Source organism: Pan troglodytes, chromosome 15 (genome assembly GCF_028858775.2).
Source record: "Pan troglodytes isolate AG18354 chromosome 15, NHGRI_mPanTro3-v2.0_pri, whole genome shotgun sequence".
Taxonomy (NCBI): Eukaryota; Metazoa; Chordata; class Mammalia; order Primates; family Hominidae; genus Pan; species Pan troglodytes.
In genome coordinates this window covers 48,434,350-48,456,394 of record NC_072413.2, presented here as the reverse complement: position 1 = coordinate 48,456,394, position 22,045 = coordinate 48,434,350, and the positions used below count along the sequence as shown (strand labels likewise).

The 22,045-nt window shown below is 35.2% G+C and overlaps 1 protein-coding gene across 2 annotated transcripts in view; it reads left to right on the top strand.

The window, feature by feature from the left end:
* Window positions 1–21,766, top strand: part of MAP4K5 (mitogen-activated protein kinase kinase kinase kinase 5) — a 113,483-nt gene extending 91,717 nt beyond the window's left edge. Inside the window, exons 22-31 of one of the 2 annotated variants that reach the window (XM_054666516.2) lie at window positions 268–328; window positions 2,333–2,447; window positions 2,807–2,865; window positions 5,167–5,270; window positions 5,661–5,838; window positions 10,980–11,048; window positions 11,485–11,577; window positions 14,261–14,331; window positions 17,057–17,112; window positions 20,137–21,766. In XM_054666516.2, the coding sequence (XP_054522491.1) occupies window positions 268–328; window positions 2,333–2,447; window positions 2,807–2,865; window positions 5,167–5,270; window positions 5,661–5,838; window positions 10,980–11,048; window positions 11,485–11,577; window positions 14,261–14,331; window positions 17,057–17,112; window positions 20,137–20,224 (894 nt within the window). In that variant the 3' untranslated portion in view covers window positions 20,225–21,766. Of the gene's footprint in view, window positions 1–267; window positions 337–2,310; window positions 2,448–2,806; window positions 2,866–5,166; window positions 5,271–5,660; window positions 5,839–10,979; window positions 11,049–11,484; window positions 11,578–14,260; window positions 14,332–17,056; window positions 17,113–20,136 lie in introns of both variants that reach the window. The other variant, XM_063793369.1, reaches the window with a different exon arrangement.
* Window positions 21,767–22,045: the final 279 nt, after the last annotated feature.

Sequence of the window (22,045 nt, the reverse complement as noted above, 5' to 3'; positions counted from 1 at the left end):
AGAAATTAATTTAAACAAATTGAATAAAGAAGTGTCTTAATTTTAAATCAATCTGCGTAGGCCCCAATTTTAATTTTTATGATTTAAATATTTAAAGGGATAAAACTGTACTCTTTACATGTTCATGTTGAAAGATTTTTTTTCCTAAGGGTTTGATAATTACCTGAAAGTTAGAAAATAGTTATTTTTATACGATTTCAGAATGTTGGAATTTAAAAGATTAAAATAATGACAATGAGAGAATCTTAATTATCTTCTTTTTCTTAGTTATTTCCACGGAAGTGTACTTGGCTGTATGTTATCAATAATACTTTAATGTCATTATCAGGTATGTATGTGATGATGAAAAATAAACCATAGATAAGCAGAGAAATGTAATTTTAATATACACCATTTTTAAATGTTATTTGTAATTCTGGATGACTATAATCTAATATAGTAACTCTGGGACTTGTGGATATTTGCTACCCACCTAGAATGGGAAGAAACTTTGGGAAGGGATCCTGTCTTCAGTTAGGGCTGCACTTTCCAAACCCACCCAGCATCTAAACACCTGAAGGGTATCACAGTGCTTATCACTAGAGGCCGTTCCCTTCCACTCAGCCTCCTCCACTATCACTGTCACCACTCCTGGCCTCCTTTGGGAATTAACAGGAAAGAAGCAGAGGATCACACTATTTTCTTTCTCTGCGATCCTGAACAAGTCACTGTCTCTCAGCCTCGTTTATCTTAATTATAAAATGAGGATGATGGGGTAACAGTACAGCCTTATGAGGTTGTGAGAGTTAAATGAGATAATATCCAGAGTGCTTAGTAAACTGTAGAGTCTTATACAGATGTTTGCTGGTGAAATTCATGTTGTTCTGGACACACATTAACTATCTTGGACTGATTCTTTAAGGTCTTCTGAACAAGATTCCAGGGTAACCTCATTTTATTCTTTCTTGGTTATTATTAGGGGTGAATGGGTGGGTAGGTGGTGTTTTAGGCTTTTTTTTTTTTTTTAATTCTTACCTATGAAAAAAATATTTTCTTATATTTTAGATTTAAATGACTACCAAGAAGTTTGCTGATTGCTTTCATTTTGGTAGTAGAGTACAAGATAGTTAATTATTATTTCTCTCTAGTAGAGATTTTTTAAGAATCTGTATATTTGAGCTAATAACACTGTTTATGGAGAGCATATTATTTGATTGTGTGTTAAATGGCTTCTAAAAAGCTGGAGTCCTCAAAAGAATATTTAATATATTTTAATTATGCTTCCCCAAAATCTTTTTTACTTTTGTTTGGTAAAATATTAATATGTTAATATTTTATATTACTGTTATGAAAATAAAGCCAATTCTGTTTGAGTTGACAATTACGAATTGTATCATATAAACTTTTCTCTAACTCTCTTACTGCTTATCCCTACTCATACTTGTCTTTGGAAATAAGCTTAAAAATTACACAGGGTACATCTTAAATAGCAACGCCCAATAGGAGGCATGTACATGTGTGTTTAGCTGCCTGGCTAGCTGGGTAGCAAACTATGTAGATTGGGGAAATGGAGAAAGGAAGGGTGTTTAATGTTTAGGCAGAATATTTCTGTTCTGAGAAAATACAGATAATTTTGTTGAGGATAAAACTGTGTATATGTGTGTGTATATATGTATGTTTTCTAATAATAAAAAGATAAATATTGTTTTGTATTATTATATTATCGTACCATATATAATGAGAAATCAGATGATGTTTACCATATCCATCCCTCTTACTTAATACAGCCATATTTTTTATTATATGGAATTGTAGCCCTGTTATCCTTGTATCATGGCTTATAATATTGGTTGGTTTTACTTTTTTAAGTATTTCCATCTGTTATATTTAAGACTTCATTCACAATGATTTTTAATCCAAGGTAATTTGTTAAGTTATTGATAAATAGATCTGTCCCAGAGAAATAATAATATAGCTTTATAGAATTTTCCATCTTGTATTAAAATAATCACATGTACATCATTGTAACTCAGTCCATAACATAAGATTTTGTACAACAATTTCTTTTTATGTGCTGGCATCATTAAGGTTTAGTCTGCCCAGATCACCTATTAGTACCTAATTTATATATTCTGAATTAAAATTATCTGTTAATTTAAAAAACATTTTATCTATTGTCTTTCAAAATAGTATTAACTGAGGGTTTTTTTGTGTGTGTTTTTCTATTTTGCTTGGCTTTTTGAACATTACTGGACTCCTCGTTTTAGAAGGTAATTATGTTTTCTTTTTCTCGAAAATTGTATTTCTCTGCTGTAAATGATTCTCAAAAAGGTAACATGTTTTTCTTTTATAGGAAAAACCTTTCAGCTCTACTCTCACAATCTTATAGCTTTGTTTGAACATGCCAAAAAACCAGGATTAGCTGCCCATATTCAAACTCACAGGTTTCCAGACCGAATACTACCAAGGTACAAAATATCATTTTGATTCTACTGAATGAGGGGAATTAGTGTTTATTTTAAAAATAGCCCGTATTTCTTGCCCAGTAAAAAACTATGTCTTAATTTTCAAAGGTAGTTTAAACTAAAGTGTATTATATCTGGAAAAGCTGAATGTTTTCTGAACTTGACCATGAGAATCAACTGTGGAAGTTTTATAATACAGACTGTCAGGCCCTTCCTCAGTCCTATAAGATGAGATAGTGTGGAGTTAGGATCCAAGACAGTTTTTTAAGCTCCTTTCTGTCTGATTCTGATGCAACTGATTTACAAATCATTGTGTTGTAACCACTACTGTAGAGTGCATTTATATCGTCTTACGTTTTCAGAAAATTCGCTTTAACAACAAAGATTCCTGATACAAAAGGCTGCCACAAATGTTGCATAGGTGAGTAAATGGTATTTCTCAAACTGAATGGTTAGAACTTTTAACATCTTTATAATTATCTGAAGAGTCGTATGGAATCAAATAGGAAGGAGGATAGGTTTTTAAAATTTGTTTTTAGTAAGAAGTTAAGCTGCCATTGAAGTACAAGAATATAGACAGACATGGCATAGAAATGCTTAGAGATAATAACCTTAGCGTTTTCTCAGAGCGTAGTGTTCCTAGAGTTTTTTAACCGTAGTCCCTGAGGCTGTATCTTTGCTAATATTGTAACTTTCATTTATTTAATATTTGCCATCTACCAGTTACCACCCATGTTTTATGAACATGTTTACAGGAGTTGAGCCAACTATGCAGTTAGAGGGAACAGTTCACACAAGAACACCCTCACTTATGATACCAATTGCAAGTTAGGGGATTCCCAAAACTACCCCCAGAATAAAAAAATTCACTAGAAGGTATCACGGAACTGGAAGCAGTTATACTCATAGTTACGATTACAATTTAGAACAGGGAAAGAATATAGATTTAAATCATTACCGTTTAGAACAGGGAAAGAATATAGATTAAAAGCATTACCGTTTAGAACAGGGAGAGAATATAGATTAAAATCAGCCAAGGGAAGAAGTACATAGGGCAGAGTCCAGGAAAAATACCAAACATGGAGCTTCTGTTGTCCTCTCCCTATGGTTAATGGATGGCGTTACTTTTCCAGCATTGGTATGTGGCAGTACACACAACCATTGCAAACCACTGCCAACCACAAGCTTATTCGAGCCTCAATGTCCAGAGTTTTTATTGGGGCTTCATCACAAAGGCATGATTGATTGACCACCTTGCTGATCTCAGTATGCAGCCCCACTAAAGGTCATCTGATGTTACATGACCCAAAGCCCCCACCCAAAATCACATTTTTTGTATTTCTGGCATGACCAGCCCTCACGTTAAGACTATCGAGTGCAGCCAGTCCCCCCCCGAATCATTATTGTTATATTATCCAGTGACCAGAGTCCCCCAGACAAAGACAGTCCTGTCAAGCATGACATTCCAAAGGCTTAGCAATTAGCTCCCAGAAGCAGGACAGAGACCAGACCTCTTTTTTGGGTGAGGTTAAGTTCTTTACTACATAATTATCTCATTTAACCCTTAAACAACTCCATAATACTGATTGTGTCACTAGTAAGTAACAGAGCTTAGGAATCAGATTCAGGTTCAATGACTTCAGATCTTAAGTTCCTAACTTCCTATTTATTCTTTTGTTTGATCAATGAATTTACACATTGATCTTTGTGCCACATAATAGTTTCACAGCATAGTCCATACTGTAAAACAAAAATGTTTAACCACAAATGTGCTATAAATATTATTTTTCTAGGGAGAATCATGTCAATATCTATTATCAGATTCCCAAGATCTGTGATGCACAAAAGGCCTAGAAACTTGCAATCTAAGATAAAAACTCATAAATAATACTTTAGAGTTTAATGCAAATAACTATTCTTATAATCAATGATTATAATTATTAATGGAAATCAAATTTGGGAGAAGGAAAGAGCAATATGAATTTTTATAGATTTGAGTCAAGGAGATTATATCATGATAAATTAATACATACAAGATGAATTATTTTCATCTTAAGTAGACATCTGTACACTACTATACCAAAACGAGGTGCATTTTAGTTGCCTCCTAGACCTTGTCAGAACTCATTCTTTGAGTTTACTAAGAAACAGCTTTTTGGGGAGGCTAAGATGGGAGGATCGGTTGAGTCCAGGAGTTCAAGACCAGCCTGGGAAACATAGTGAGACCCCAGCTCTTAAAAAAAAAAAAATTGAAAAATTAGCTGGGCATGGTGGCATACACCTATAGTCTCTGCTACTCAGGAGGCTGATGTGGGAGGATTGCTTGAGCCTGGGAGATTGAGGCTGCAGTTAGCTATTACTGTGCCACTGCATTCTAGCCTGAATGACAGAGCAAGACCCTGTCTCTTTAAAAAGAAAGAAGGAGGACGGGAGGGAGTGAGGAAGGGAAAAAAACAGCTTTTTAGGTTGCATGTTAGGTTGTTATTGTGCTTGTCAAAAGTTCTTATGTTTAACAACCTAGTATATGCAAGTTGTTTAGAAGTAAACATATATTATTTAAAATTGAGATAAGAAAGTAAAACAGAAAAGGCAATGAAGCCAAAAGAAAAGACACAGTCTTTTTTTATTTTCTGCCCACTCTTGTCATCCTGGTTAACAGATACAATGAAAGTATTCAGTATTTTGAGTGTGTCTGGGTTTTTTGTTGTTTATTTCTTTCCAGTCAGAAACCCTTACACGGGACATAAATACCTCTGTGGAGCTTTACAGTCTGGAATTGTTTTACTTCAGTGGTATGAGCCAATGCAGAAATTCATGTTGATAAAGGTATATATTATTTTGTTCACATTTTTTTCCTTTAGAAAACACTAGTGTATAACTGAAGCTAAAGTTAGCAGATCCCAGTACTACTATCTAGGGTCAGAACATTTATAGTTATTTGTAGTTGTTTATTTGATTTAGGGGTTTTTGTGTTCTTAGGATTTACTCTTTAACTGATAATAAACTTCCAGAACCATCAGTCATAAAGATTAATATGGCTAATTATCTAAAACACATTTTTATAGAACATTCATCCTTCTTATCATCTTAGAGGTAATCCTTTTTAGAACTAGATAAATGAAGAAGATAGGAGTCTTTCTGTTGACTTCATTCAACAGTGGTATGAATGGGGAGATTGTTTCTGAATTATGGCTCTATTGTTTATTTTTTTTGCAGCACTTTGATTTTCCTTTGCCAAGTCCTTTGAATGTTTTTGAAATGCTGGTGATACCTGAACAGGAATACCCTATGGTCTGTGTAGCTATTAGCAAAGGCACTGAATCGAATCAGGTAGTTCAGTTTGAGACAATCAATTTGAACTCTGCATCTTCATGGTTTACAGAAATTGGTGCAGGTAAGTATTTTTTACCTTATGTTAGAATATTGATATTTTTGCCTATAAAAGAAGCAAAACACCACCTATAAAAGAAGCAAAACACCAGTGTGGGCTCTTTTAAATATTCAAAACATAGTTTCCCAAGTAAGCCCATAGAACCGTGTACGTATATTTATGATCTCTATTTGCCAGAGGTAGTTTGATACAAATTATTTAAACAAAGGAAATTTTTAATGATTCCTGACAGTGAAAAGTCTTGGTTCTTACCAGTGAATCTTTGGACTTGCTAAGTAAATACACTTTCTAAGCAGTTCTTAAAATTTTATCAACTTCTCAAGCCTCAAGCAAAGAGCTTCACTTATCCTGTTTTATCCTGTCTTCCCCGCTCACTTCTTAGAATCAGTGAATATGGCTTTCAGACCTGAATAGAAGCTTCTTAGGTGTTGCTTCCGAGCCTTTCCATTTAAATCAGACATATCTCAGTGAAAGATCTGAAAAAAATGGGAAGTTTATTCCTAGACTTTAAAATTAGAACAAATCATTCAATAAATCATTTTTTAAATCTGCATAATATGTGAAGTGGGTGAGGTGGGGCCTCCATTTTGCTAGTTTCCTGTTTGTTGTGCTGGTGTATTTGGTCATTTATAATCCAGGTTTATTAGGCCATTTTTACATATGCCAAGCAAGCTTTAGTTATGGCTATTTCATTACTCACCACTGTTGTATTCTTTACCGCCTTTTGAAGAAGTCTGTTACATATATTATAAGTTTGATGCTTAATGCTTCTTATTAAATAACCTTTGGCTTTTGATCATTTATAGGCTAAGTTACAAGAACTCATTATAATATAGAACCTACGCTAAATTCACTTTCAACATAAGAATCAGTATGAACCAGTGATACCCTGGTAAATGTCTAACAACAGGCTCTTGAGGTGCAACCATTTGTTAGAGTTGCCTATTTTTTGTGGTACAAATACTCCACCCATGGCCAATTTCAAACTACCAACCTGATGTCATTTGGCTCACAAAATTCCTGAAAGTTTAACTCAGTACAAGCCAGCTCCAGCATGCACTGGTCTATAAAACATACTCTTTATGGAAGAGGTCACATTATGTACCCTTCTACCTCCACCTGCACTCTGCCTTTTAAGTCTATTGATCAATGCTTTAGGTTGAGTTGGATGTATGCCTGCTGTTACAGCTAACAGAAAAGGTACAAATGCATTGCTTTATTATCGTGAGATATAAACTGCCCAAATAGAAATATTTCCCCAGGCTGGGCACAGTGGCTCACACCTATAATCCCAGCACTTTGGGAGGCCAAAGTGGGTGGATCACCTGAGGTCAGGAGTTCGAGACCAGCCTGACCAACATGGTAAAACCCCATCTGTACTAAAAATACAAACTTAGCCGGGCGTGGTGGTGCATGTCTATAATCCCAGCTACTAGGGAGGCTGAGGCAGGAGAACCGCATGAACCTGGAAGGCAGAGGTTGCAGTGAGCCGAGATCGCACCATTGCACTCCAGCCTGGGCAACAAGAACGAAACTCCGTCTCAAAAAAAAAGAAAGAAAGAAATATTTCCCTGTTCTTATTGCTCAAAGGAAAGGTTATGGATCAGTTTATTTAAAGACAAGTTTTGGCTGACAGCCCAATTTTTTTTTTTTTGCTCATCAGCATGGTATAAAGCAGGTCATTTAATACAACTATTTAATGTATATTTGCGACCACTTTCTTCTGGATTATATATTAGAAGGTTATATTGTTCAAGGCAAGAGTTCATTGAGTCCTGTTTTTGAGTTCCTTTTGGGGTATGTTTGAGTTTGCGTTTTTTTTTTGTTTTGTTTTGTTTTTTTTGAGAGTTTTGTTGTTCGCTTTGTTTTTTAATGCGTGAGGTATGCTATTCTACCTACTTTTAACATTGTCTTGGCTAAAATTAAAGCAGACCCCCAACTACTGTCTGACCTGGGGTCAAGGCTGTTTAAAGACCCAGATTACTTCCTGAGGGAGTAAAGACCCAAATTACTGCCTGAGGGTAATCATTGAGGTCACCTTCAGGCAGAGGTGAGGCAATCTTTCTAGTCCAGCACTTTGTCCTCATTAGGTTTCCCCATTTTTACAAGTGATTTGTTAATCCAACTCCTAGCTGTGTTCATTGTTGAACAAACAGGCTATGCCTTGAACTGGCAAGTTATAACATTAAAATAAACTCCTATTCAAGACTCTTTTAGGCTCAGTCTGATTTATTATTGCTATATCCTTATCTCCAAGGATGGTGCTTAGCATATGGTCAGCACTCAGTAAATATCTGTTGAATGAGTGCCTGAACATAGAGTAGCTAAGAAAAACTATTTTTGAAGTGTTACCTGAGGGACAGTTTATCGATTCTGTAGATATGGATTCTTCACCATGTATAAGCTTTAGAAGGTCCACAAACACCCCAAAATATTATATAAAATTCTGTGTTTATGTTTGAATGTGCAGTTTTCAAGGGAGACAATGCATAGGCTTCCCAAAGAGGTATAGTTAAGAAGGACTGCTCTGTTGGTGGGACTGTAAACTAGTTCAACCATTGTGGAAGTCAGTGTGGCGATTCCTCAGGGATCTAAAACTAGAAATACCATTTGACCCAGCCATCCCATTACTGGGTATATACCCAAAGGACTATAAATCATGCTGCTATAAAGACACATGCACACGTATGTTTATTGCAGCATTATTCACAATAGCAAAGACTTGGAACCAACCCAAATGTCCAACAACGATAGACTGGATTAAGAAAATGTGGCACATATACACCATGGAATACTGTGCAGCCATAAAAAATGATGAGTTCATATCCTTTGTAGGGACATGGATGAAATTGGAAATCATCATTCTCAGTAAACTATCGCAAGAACAAAAAACCAAACACCACATATTCTCACTCATAGGTGGGAATTGAACAATGAGAACACATGGACACAGGAAGGGGAACATCACACTCTGGGGACTGTTGTGGGGTGGGGAGAGGGGGGAGGGATAGCTTTAGGAGATATACCTAATGCTAGATGACGAGTTAGTGGGTGCAGCACACCAGATGGCACATGTATACATATGTAACTAACCTGCACATTGTGCACATGTGCCCTAAAACTTAAAGTATAATAATAAATAAATAAATAAATAAATAAATAAGATAAAACCCATAGAAAAATAAGCAAAGTACTTAAAAACAGTATGTTTGTGTTGAATCTCATTTATAAACATGAAAGTATGTGAAAGAAAACTTGTATAAATCAGTGCAATGAAATATTTACCCAAAGAACATTTTAAGTTATATTGATTTCCACTATTTCCTAATTAGGTGAAAGTTGCCTCCTTCAATTGCATGTTTGCCCGTGGCCTTGGGGAAACATGTACTTTTTACAAGGAAATGGGGGAAGCAGGCTCTGACTCTTAGGCTTCTAAGTAGGAATTCTGTTCAAGGAATAAGAAGAGAAAGGAATATGTTATTATGAATGCCCTCACTCCGGCAAATAGCTGTGCTCATTACCACTCACTTTCAGTTTCCCTCACACAGTCATGAATGATGCTATCAAAATTTTTATCAGGCCCTAATTCTACTTTTCCTAATTTTGGTCACAGCTTGCCTGGATTTAGGACATAAAGAGCTTAGAAACTCTTAATTTTAATATTAGAAATGTAGCTCAATCCTATATCAGAAAGTTTATAAAACCCTTTTAGATAATAATGATCAGTTATAATTTATTTTCATAGAAAAACATATTCTAAGATGCTCTATACAATTGTTTTTACACTGAATTGTTTTACTGAATGGTGCCTGTATTGAAGGCACTATCAGAAAGGGCACATTGAAGTTGAGGTAACTTCAAAAGGTAGTGAATACCTGCTATTTGGCAATCCTCTTTTCCGCCTGCCCCCAATCCGCCATTTGAAGGAAAAGTCATACAATGAATGCGTCTGCGTTAGGAAAAGTACTTTTAAGAATGTGGCCCTGTCTCAGTGCCCTAAGCTTGTGACCTCAGTGTCTCTAGAGAGTTCTGTATTAGAAATCACAGTGGCCAATTAGCAATTTTTCTTTAAAATTAGTGGTCACCAAGTTCTTTGTAAATATACAGCTAAATGAATGTAGTTGGGCATGTTTAACTCTTAAAAGTTCTAAGAGAATGAAAGGTAACCTAGATGACATTTTGTAATCAGAAAGAAGTACTTCTAATGGAGCAACTCAGGTTAAGGACTCTTCTGTATTTGTCTTAGTATATATGTGTTCATATATATATATATGTGTGTGTGAATATGTTCAGAAGTATGAAATGTCTGTGTAGTACATTTATTATCACTATATTCCTTAAATCAGGTTGATTGGTGATGTTTTTAAAATTCTTCAATAAAAGCACATACATTTAAAAAAAAAAAGGACTGCTCTAAATAATCTAAAATCTTTTCTTAGATTCAGCTAGACCATTGAAACAATCTGAGTGCTTAAAATGCATTGTTTTATCAAAAAAATTTTTAATGTTATTACATCTGTCAGCAGATGTTAGAAGCAGCCCTTTAAATATCAGCAAAACGATGAGAGTTGTATCCTGCAAAGATGTTCTTGACAGTATTGTTCATTATGTTACTCAGTGTCCTCTTTGTAAAAGAACTCCCACCCACCTGTAAACACATACCTATACCAGGAAAATTTCTGTCTTACTATAGATTCATTAATCCTGTGCCCTTTTGAATCACTGGCTAATTTTTAATTTAGGTTTGCTGTGATTCACCCAACTGATCGTGTTTCTATCTCCCATTGGCTATATAAAATGCAGAGCAAAATCGAGCCATTGTGTATAGCATGCATGTTACTTTTCCTCCTCATATTTTACCTTTGCTTCATTTTATTTTTGTGACTCACCTTTGTAGATCTAGCTGAGGCTTTAATTAAAGGCAATACTGAGGTTTTTTTCAGCTGAGTTAGCCATGCTTAGGACATATTTGTCCTCTTAAATTGATTTACATGCATTTTTTGAAAGATAACATCACAAAATATAAATTCTGTGTTAAATTTCAAAGATCAATTTTAAGTCACAGCAAAAGTCAGAATTTATGTTTATTTTCTAGGCTCTAGGTTTTAAAAGTATAATTGTAACCTTGTTTTTTACTCCCTAAGGCAGCCAGCAGTTAGATTCCATTCATGTAACACAGTTGGAGAGAGATACCGTTTTAGTGTGTTTAGACAGTAAGTACTATTTTTAATTTTATTTTGAGTATACTACTTGATAAAGCAATCTTTTTATTCTGTTAAACCATAATTCAAGATTTTTACTATTTTTACTAAAAATGTTACTTATCATGTGTAATTTGTAAGCAAAAAAATTCACCTCTTATGGCTAAATAGTTGAGCACCAAGGTAGCCATTTTTAAAGAAGCATACATTTTTAAAAATGAGAGTGTAAATATTCAGTATATACTATATAAAAAATAATAGCAGAATTGCCATTTGCCGATGGAGGCACTCTTACAGTATTTTTTGCCATTTGGCATACTTGACTCAAGATAAATAGTTGAACTTTATTAAGAATATTATTTGATATCCATGTAAAATCCACATATATCGAGTTACATTTATTTTAGCAGATTTGCATGTCCAGTCTTGACTTGTTTTTTTTTTTAAGAATTTGTGAAAATTGTAAATCTACAAGGAAAATTAAAATCAAGTAAGAAACTGGCCTCTGAGTTAAGTTTTGATTTTCGCATTGAATCTGTAGGTAAGTCTCCTTTTTTTCATAAATCAGTTTGCAATACTTAATGATTATTAAAATTCATTCTGTACTTAGGGTTGTCTAGACCAGCACTGTCTCACAGAAATTTCTGTAAAGGTAGAAATGTTCTACGCCTGTAATCCCAGCACTTTGGGAGGCCAAGGTGGGCAGATCACAAGGTCAGGAGTTCAAGACCAGACTGGCCAACATGGAGAAACCCCGTCTCTACTAAAAATACTAAAATTAGCTGGGCATGCTGGCGGGTGCCTGTAATCCCAACTACTTGGGAGGCTGAGGCAGGAGAATCGCTTGAACCCGCGAGGCAGAGGTTGCAGTGAGCTGAGATCATGCCATTGCATTCCAGCCTGGGCAACAAGAGCAAGAAAAAAAAAAAAGATAGAAATGTTCTCTATCTGTGCTCTTAAATACAGTAGTGATTAAACATATATGGCTGTTAAGCACCTGAAACATGATTAGTGCTACATTTTCATTTTTTAGATTTTAATTCAAATTTTAATGTAAATAACAACATGTGGCTTCTTGCTCTCATATTGCACAGTGCAGGTTCAGACCATCATAAATCTTTTATTGTTTCCTGAATATTTAAAACTTGTAATCACTTTTAACATTTCTGTTCATTATTCCCTTTGCTGCATTAAGTGAATTATACTTCCCCCAATTCTTTCCCAATCAGGAAGGTATTTGTGTGATGTGATAACAGTGTTAGATATGCCATAATTCTTTGCCATGTAAGATTCTGGGTGGTGTGTGTTGATATTACTGCTTTTGGATCTATTTTTATATAAATAGCTAGTTCTCACAGGACTTGTAAACTTTTATGCCATTTAATTTGCTTCCTTGTCAACGAATGTTTTACTCTCTAATACTCACTGGTTTTATGATGAAAATTATTACAATTTATTATTGTTTGCATGCTCATTGATCATATGTCAGTATCTTCCCCAGGAGTGACAGAACTTGTGAAAAAAATGATTAATGGAAACATTTTTAAACATTTCATGATATGATTCTACCATAAATCAAAGGCACTAAAATGAAGTTGGTAATTTTTATTTGGGCCATAAAAAATAACATGTACTTTATAATTACATATTTTTAAAAACACGATTTTCATTACTTAGTTTTTTATTTTTAAGAAACATTTTAATATGTATTTCTCAATTGGAGTTTTATCCACAAAATGTTTGTGCCTCTGTGTGACATTTTACATGAAAATAGTTTGCTTATGATTGGGAAATTTAATTTATTAAAGCAGAAAACCTAAACTTTCTGTAAATGTCAGGACAAAAGAAATTTTGGAAACTAGTTTCTTCTTTTACTCCTTATATTACATGCCAATTTGGATTTAACATTTTTGAGAGAGATTCTGACATAGGAATCCTTAATTCCTCTTCACTTTCATTGAAACACACTGATACCTCAACTTTTTCAGATGTGCCAAATTATCTTCGTAATTTTAATTGTTACACAAAAGTTTGTTCCTCCTAGGCTACCATCTTTTATTGCCAGTAAACCTTGGAATAATTACAGGAATCCTCCTGGGGAAAAAAAAAATGCCTTTACAACACCTCTTAAAAATAAAATCAGTAACTAGGTTTTTTATTTGTCACAGTTAGTGAAACACATGTGATTTGTCATTGTCAAATACTTTTATTTTTATTGAGCTTAATTATGTTCCCAGAACATTCTTACATTAACTTTTTACAAAAAGTTAACAGTCTAATAAAACAGTTAATTTTCAATTACTTTCCTCCATCACTTTTAATTATGCTTTTCTAACTCTAATACTTACTTGTAATGGTTAAATACTAAGAATTTTATGTAAGAATTGACTCACAGATCCTAAATATTCAATGTGTGGTTAAATGTTGGATTGTGGGGCAGGTTTATTTTATTTTATTTTTTATTTATTTATTTTGTTTGAGACGGAGTCTCGCTCTGTCGCCCAAGCTGGAGTGAAGTGACGTGATCTCGGCTCACTGCAGCCTCCACCTCTGGGGTTCAAGCAATTCTCCCGTTTCAGCGTCCTGAGTAGCTGGGGCTACAGGCGCAGGCCACCACACCTGGCTAATTTTTGTATTTTTGTAGAGACAGGGTTTCACCATACTGGTCAGGCTGGTCTCCATCTCCTGACCTCAGGTGATCCACCCGCCTCGGCCTCCCAAAGTGCTGAGGTTACAGGGATGAGCCACTGCTCCCGGCCAGGTTTATTTTTTAAAATTTCTTTTGTTACAGGGAAAATATGAACATAAAAAATGCCTGTTTAAAGCTACTTCTGAATATGTAACAGTATTTAAACAACAATGCTTTTAATGCAAAAACCCAGTTATATATGTTTTTATGATTTTATTCATTTAAGACAAAAGATACACTGTATCTTTTGTATGAAAGAAATGAATATGCCAACATCCACCTTATCAGAAGTTAGTTCATGTTTAAATGAACGGCTTTTATATGTATCTTTGAAGGCTTGCATAACCCTACCTCAGTAAATTACTTGAACTTAGGCATGTCTTAGCCACAAAAATGTTGAGAAATCGTGGTCTAGACAGTGGAATTTTGCACTAGACACTTGAATAGGCTTATATTATTTATTAAAAGTAGAGAAAATTTATAGTGAAATGCTCTGTGCTTTATATTAGTTTCACTTCTCCCTTATCATTTTTAGTATGCCTTCAAGACAGTGTGTTGGCTTTCTGGAAACATGGGATGCAGGGTAAAAGCTTCAAGTCAGATGAGGTAAGCCTTCTCAGATTACCTCCACTGACTCCCACTAACAATTTTAAATGTCGAAGCACTCGTTTTATGCATTTCCTCTCTGAACCTACATTACTGTGTTTAGTGCTTTTAATGCTATGAACTGGTAGAACAAAAAAGCCAGTATTTTCCCTTCAACTATGTTCACTTCTGTATCATAGTTCAAAATTCTCAGTGGCCACCAGGAATTGCAAAATATAAGTTCATGCAATTTCATTTATCTAATTTGTAATTTGTAAATATGGTTGCTAAGCTTGTAAAACTTTTCTAAATTTATTAAGTGTTTTCCATAATCTATAAATATCTGGCTTCTTTTTAAATATATTTTAAAATCTAAATTAATACATAATGGAGCATAAGAATAAGGGAATCTAAGAAAATTGACTCATTTAGTAACTATTGAGTACCAACTATGTTCAAGACACTATTATTGTAAATAATATCAAACTTTAAATAATACCTACTGTGTTCCAGGCACTTTACAAATATTTGCTTATTTCAGGCTCAAAATAATCCAGTAGAAGTAGATACTATTCATATTGCCATTTTTACAGCTACAGAGTGGTTAAGTAACTTGCCCAGAGTTACATAACTAGTGAAGTGGAAGAGTCTGGATTTGAAGGGTCTCTTTAAATCACTTCTAGCTGAGATAATTACGTTTCATGCAGGAGATGGGATTTGGGCCTCCAACTTGAGGAATGAGTCCTACTAGCTAAGATGATACTAACAGAGACATTTCACATTTACGTGAATACTTGTGTGATTCTTCTAACTATGGCCTAACAAGTTTGTGAACTTACTTAAAGCTCAAAAACTTCTTCTGTTTGCATTTACCTTTAGTTTTATCCACACTCTTAGTTATATATAAATGAATATTCCTACCTCTTATATGAATGCAGAATTAGAATGCTTCCAGGAGGAAATGACGTAAATCAGCTGTCTTTGAATATATAAGTTTATCTAGTTACTGATACGTGTCACTAAATGTCACCAAGTCCCTGCACTTGATGAAACCTACAGTCCTACTTATTATCATATGGTTAATTATTCTTAAATGCTATTTTCATTATGTCACTCCTATGGTTAGAAATCTACAGAAGGTCCTTGTTTCTTACTGTATCAAATATTGATTCCTTTTCCGAAATATCTATTTTTAACTCTTTTTTTTTTTTTTTTTTGAGATGGAGTCTCACACTGTCGCCCAGGCTGGAGTGCAGTGGCACAATCTCAGCTCACTGCAACCTCCACCTCCTGGGTTCAAGCGATTCTCCTGCCTCGGCCTCCTGAGTAGCTGGGATTACAGGCATGCACCAACACACCCAGCTAATTTTTGTATTTTTAGTAGAGATGGGATTTCACCGTGTTGGCCAGGCTGGTCTCAAACTCCTGACCTCACGTGATCCACCTGCCTTGGCCTCCCAAAGTGCCGGGATTACAGATGTGAGCCCCACACCCGGCCTATTTTTAATTCGTCTTGATTACCTTTTTTTCAGTTTATGTTCTCATCCTTCAACTTCGGCCTAGCTAAAGTCTTGACCTCTTTCATAAAGTAATACTCAGTCATTCCAGGCACATTGATTAGAACATCTCTGAACTTAATACTCTGAAAAATCAGCTCCAACTAGTATAACACCTAATTTATTTTCTGATTCAAGCTTTTTTTTTTTTTTTTTAACTTACTTTATATCTACACTATCTTAGTGTGGGTTCCTCTAAAAGTAGACCCTAAGACAAGGACTCAAATACAGATAGTGTATTTGGGAATAGATTCCAGAAGACAAGTGATGGAATGAGGAATGGAGAATAAAGAGGGGCAAAAAGCCAATAAAGAACATATTAATAATCTAGTTCCCACTAAGAGCAACTGGGGCTTAATCCAGTAGGGACCACTGAGGAATGGGGTAAAATACACCTCAGAATTGACTCATTTGTAGATGACGAGGCTTGAGCATTTATGCAGCAACTGCTGTCCCATGTTGGTTAAGGCCTGCCCCCAGGTATACAAACTGCGGGCACTTTGGCATAGTACCTGCACATGGCTGAGCACCCTCTGCAGCTTTGTAGAAAACAGAGTATACAGGGTCTTGCTCTGTTGCCCAAGCTGGAATGCAGTGGTGCAATCATAGTTCACTGTATCCTTGAACTCCTGGGCTCAAGCGATCCTCCTACTTCAGCCTTCTGAGCAGCTAGGACTACAGGCATGCACCACTGTGCCCAGTGCCTGTTTTTTATTTTATACATTTTTATTTTATAAAAAATATAAAAAAATTTAAATGTTTTTGTAGAGACAGGGTCTCACTTTGTTGCCCAGGCTGGTCTCAACTCCTGACCTCAAGCCTTGGCCCCCAAAGGAGCTCTGCAGTCCAACAAACCTGTATTCAAGTCTTGAGTCTGCCCATTATATGAGATTGAACAACTTATTTAACCTCTTGGAGTCTTAGTTTCTTCTTCAATGATATGAGAATTATAATGCATATCACAAAGAGTTCTTCTAAGTAGAGTACCTGACCCATACTAGATGTTCCATAAATGTGGGTTCATTTCTAATAATATGCAATCAAAAAACTTACTAAAATTTCTTTTATTTGAGGAATTAAGTCTACCAAAAAATATTTATTGTGTTAATAATTGCTCTAAATTAATTTTAAATTATTATTAAGGCAATATGGGGAGTAAGATGTTACTGATAGGTATTTTTCTTTCCTAGGTTACCCAGGAGATTTCAGATGAAACAAGAGTTTTCCGCTTATTAGGATCAGACAGGTAATAGTTTGGTTGTATTAATTTAATTACCAAAGGAGTTCAAAGATCATACTCTTAATTATACTGTCAGTCTGTAATTGTTTCAAACAAAACTCTTAGAAGCTCATTGACTTAGATAAATTTCTCTGTGTCTTTACTGAGAGAATTAGTAATATTTTAATAAGTTAACTAAGCAACCTTTTGTCAGTGTGAGGATTGTTATTCTAGAGACAGTTATATTCAACTGAGACAAAATGTGTTGATATAGATGTTGATGTCCCTGGTACTATGAGAGCTATTTCGGGCCCGTTTGTCTTCATTTCTTCGTGGTGTGCTGCCTTCCATTAACTATTAGGAATATGTACCTCTTGATGATATTTGCTTTTATATTAGAAAATGCCTGATTCAGTTTCTAAAGTTAATCTAAGTTAAAAAGAATTATATGGTCTCTTTTTACCCCAAATAAAAGACAAGTTGCAAAACTGTCATCTTATGAAAAAAATGTAGTAGCTGTAGCTTTTGATTTCCAAAATCTACTGCCTACTTCCTTTTTTCTTTTTTTTTTAAGACGGTCTCACTCTGTCGCTCAACTGTCTACTTCTATAGCTAATAAAATACCCATTCCTTCCTCTTTTCCCACCAAAAGTTGTTACTAAAGCAAAATTGGCTATAGTGGTATGCATTAGTCCTGAGACAAGGATTGGGAACCTCTGGTCTTCAGGTTCACATTGCTTAAGTTTTAGATACTTGAGGAAGGAGGGGGAAATGGAGTTATAACTCCATAAAAATTTTGAAGAGAGTTTTATAGGAGAACAGGAATTTTCAAAAAGTGATGACTACCTTAGTGAATAGAAAAGGTAAGCCCACAAAGCATGGCAACTTAGTAAGTCGTCCAACCAACAAAAAGAGAATTTGAGGATCATCTGGTAAATGACTCTAGAACTAAAATGAGAGGCTCTTTGCTTCTCCAGGAAGGGCTGAGAAAAGAACTGTGGGCCGGGCACAGTGGCTGATGCCTGTAATTCCAGCACTTTGGGAGGCCGAGGCAGGTGAATCAGCTGTCTCTACTAAAAATAGAAAAAGTAGCCAGGTATGGTGGCGTGTCCCTGTAATCCCAGCTACTCGGAAGGTTGAAGCAGGAGAATTGCTTGAACCCAGGAGGCGGAGGTTGCAGTGAGCCAAGATCGCACCACTGCACTTCAGCCTGGGCGACAAAGCAAGACTCTGTCTAAAAAAAAAAAAAAAAGAATTGTGGATCATCCATTGATCCTGGTGTAGATAATCCTTTAATGAGACCAAGTGTGAGAGAATTCAGCTTGGTAGAGGGTTGGCATCAGAGGCTGTTTTTCTGGGTTGCTTGTTTCCTTCTACCTACTCTGCTCAGAGCTTTGTCCATCACTTTTCCCTTCCCTGTTCGTATTCTCTGTCCACTCTATCACTATTTGCTCTGAAAAACTACTTCCTTCAGACTATTGCCTTGCTCTGCTTGTCTCTTACATGGGCATCTCCTTGTTTTTAAGATACATATCTAAACAGAGTTTTTGTTTTATCTTTACAAGTGGTTAAAAAATTTATTTTGTTGCCGGGCGCGGTGACTCATGCCTGTAATCCCAGAACTTCAGGAGGCCGAGGCAGGTGGATCACCTGAGGTCAGGAGTTCGAAACCAGCCTGACCAACATGCAGAAACCCTGTCTCTGCTAAAAATACAAAAAAAATAAGCTGGGCTTGATGGTGCATGCCTTTAATCCCAGCTACTCGGGAGGGTGAGGCAGGAGAATCACTTGAACCCAGGTTGCGGAGGTTGCAGTGTGCCGAGATCACGCCATTGCACTCCAGCCTGGGCGACAAGAGCAAAACTCCATCTAAAAAAATAAAAATAAAAATAAAAAAATTATTTTGTTGCTTAAGTATAGATACTTGTGTCTAGGAAAAAAAAACTAAGCATGTCAAAATTTTAATAACAGTTAACTCTGGGCAGTTGGATTATAAGTAATTATATTTTCCCTTTCTACTTTTCTGTAATGCCTAATATAAAGTATCTATGATTTTTTAAAAATGTTTTCATTATTAAAGTAATAACATGCTAATTATAGAAAATTCATACACTAGAAAAATAAGTGTTACGTGCAGGTTTTTTTCTCCCATTCCTCCTCTAGAAACTTTTTTCTCTGCATGGGTATATTATTTTTTATTTTGTTCTCAAACTCTCTTCCCCACAACTAAAATGTTTGGAATAGTACTTGGTTTTTTTTTTTTTTTTTTTTCCTATCAGTCCTTTGATTGAACTCTTTCTCCACTTTTGTTCCAGCAACTAGGGAGAGGGGCCCCATTTCATACTATTTTTAAAAAGCTATTTCAAATACCTTGAAGAACAGTTTGGACGAGTGTCTCTTAGAGTCCTATTTTATTCTCTTGGCTCTTCCTCCATCCTCTTCCTGTTAGTGAAATCCCTAAAGTATTATATTATACCTTTTGTTGGCATAAATGAGTAAGCAAATTTTGTTCGTTGTTTTTTATTTGAGAAGGGGTCTCACTCTCTCACCCAGGCTGAAGTACAGTGGCACAATCACAGTTTCCTGCATCCTCAAACTCCCGGGCTCAAGGGATCCTCCTGCCTCAGTGTCCTGAGTAGCTGGGACTACAGGTGCAGGCTTCCACACCCAGCTAATTATTTTATTTTTTTGTAGAGTTGGGGTCTTGCCATCTTTCTCAGGCTGGTCTCAAACTCCTGGGCTCAAGCGATCCCCCTGCCTCAGACTCCCAAAGTTCTGAGATTACAGGTGTGAGCCAGCACACCTAGCCCAGATTTTTTAGTTGGAATAAGATAATGAGACTATCCCAAAATGTCTTCAATATTTTATATTCATCAATTCTTATTGTGTTTTAAAGCTGTAAAATGTAAAGCTGAATTTGATTGTGCGTCTGTGATCCTTATGTAATCTTACTGAAATGTGAACAATGATATTCTTTCCTAGTTTGATGTTAGTATTTGATGTATGAAATCTGTAGTTACTCTTAAGCCCTTTGTTTTGGTTTAATTACAGGGTTGTCGTTTTGGAAAGTAGGCCAACAGAAAATCCTACTGCACACAGCAATCTCTACATCTTGGCTGGACATGAAAATAGTTACTAAGCAACAGAAACTGATCTCAAATGACAGGAAAATGAATATACTCCATTGAAAGGAAAAATAAGGAAATTCAATACAAACTGCACTATGATTTGCTTTAACTATTATGGGTTATATTGCAAATGATCTGTACTTTAGGGTAGAATTCAATATTTTCTGCAGCTGGAAACAGCTAGTCTATCTCTTGCCACTGTGTGGTGGTTATATCAAGTTTGCTTAATAAAAGCTATGAGACAAATAGTCCTCTAGTTCCAGGAAACACAGTCTTTTTTTAAAAAAAACAATGTTTGTAACAAGGGTGCCATGGTATTTTTAGATAACTCATGATTATCTTAAGAGAGGTAAATTTAGTGATCATTTTATATCATGTCTTATTCCTTCTTAATGAACATAATTTGTTAAATTCTCAAGCAAGGTTTTCACTTTTATATTGGCCATTCTGTATGTTTTTGTAAAACAGAATATTTAATCCTTATTTATTAATCTCTTGCTGGAGTGGTGTAATGTATCTAACTTTTAGCAAAGGAGGGTTGCAGAGCAGCTTAAATTTTTTTTATAATGTATAAGAATTTTGTTTATCTTTTAAGAGTAGTAAAGTACTTTGAGTGTTTGGGGGTTCAACACACACATGCAATTTTGCTTAACAAAAGTATTTTATAATAGTTTCATACAGAATTACCTTAAAAGGGAGTCTTATGTTTTCAACTACAGATAGTTGTAAGGGATCATACAGAAGATATTGATGATAGTTGAAATATTCTTAGAAGGGGTGTGTATGTCTAGCTGTGTCTACCATGTGTATGTATTCTTGACAAGCAGTATAAAATACCTGTGATTTTTCTTTACATTAGGGATAATGCATAAGGAATTAATCTTCATATATATTATCGTCCCTAATGTAGCAGGGGGAAGTATTTAATTGCCCATGATATGTATTTTACTTATACTATGCCAGAGAGGAAACTATAAAGTAATTACACATGTAATCTTGGGTTTTTCACATATGTAGGTATTCGTTTTGAGTAGGTTGAAGAAGAAAAAAAATATTTAAATGAATTGAATTCCTGATGGGATAGTATCAATAAGTATTTAAAAGCCAGTATTCTAAAAATAATAAAGGGTAGGGTCATTTTTGAGTTTGTTTTTCTTTTGCTATTGTTAATATTCAAAATTAAAGTGTTACATTGGTACCTGTTGTCTTAATGCATTTATTGAGAACAGCATTGAGATGATGAACAAGGGGTTAGCAATAGCAAACTCTATAATTATTTTGACTAATTACTTAAGAGGAAAACAGTATAAGTATCTCATTCAGTATTTAGCAATTCTGTAAAATAAGTATTATCTCTATTTTTCAGATGAGGAAGTAAGGGTTTAGCAAGGTTAAGAGATCTATGCAATTTACACAGCAAGTTAGTAGTTGAGCCTGACCATGAGTCTTCTGACTCTGTTCTTTTCACTATGCAATACGCAAACAATAAAATGTTATACAAATGGAATATAAAGTTATTTATTCTTTAAAAATGCACATATGATATGATTTCAGTAAGTGTGTGGCTGTTTATTTTGGCTATGTTAAGAATACGGGATACAGTAGATGACAGGGGAACCATCCTCAAAACAGGGGACATTTACATGATGGATAAGAAAGCCAGAATCCTCCTTTTCTTACTGAATCCTGGCAGCCAGATCTTTACCATCCCACGGTGGAATACCGAAGAGTCTTCTCTGTGAAATCTGACCAATGCAAGTGAAAAGGCCTCATTAAGATCTTGATGTCAGACATGTCCCGGCTAAACTGCCCAGCTAGATGACACTACAGTG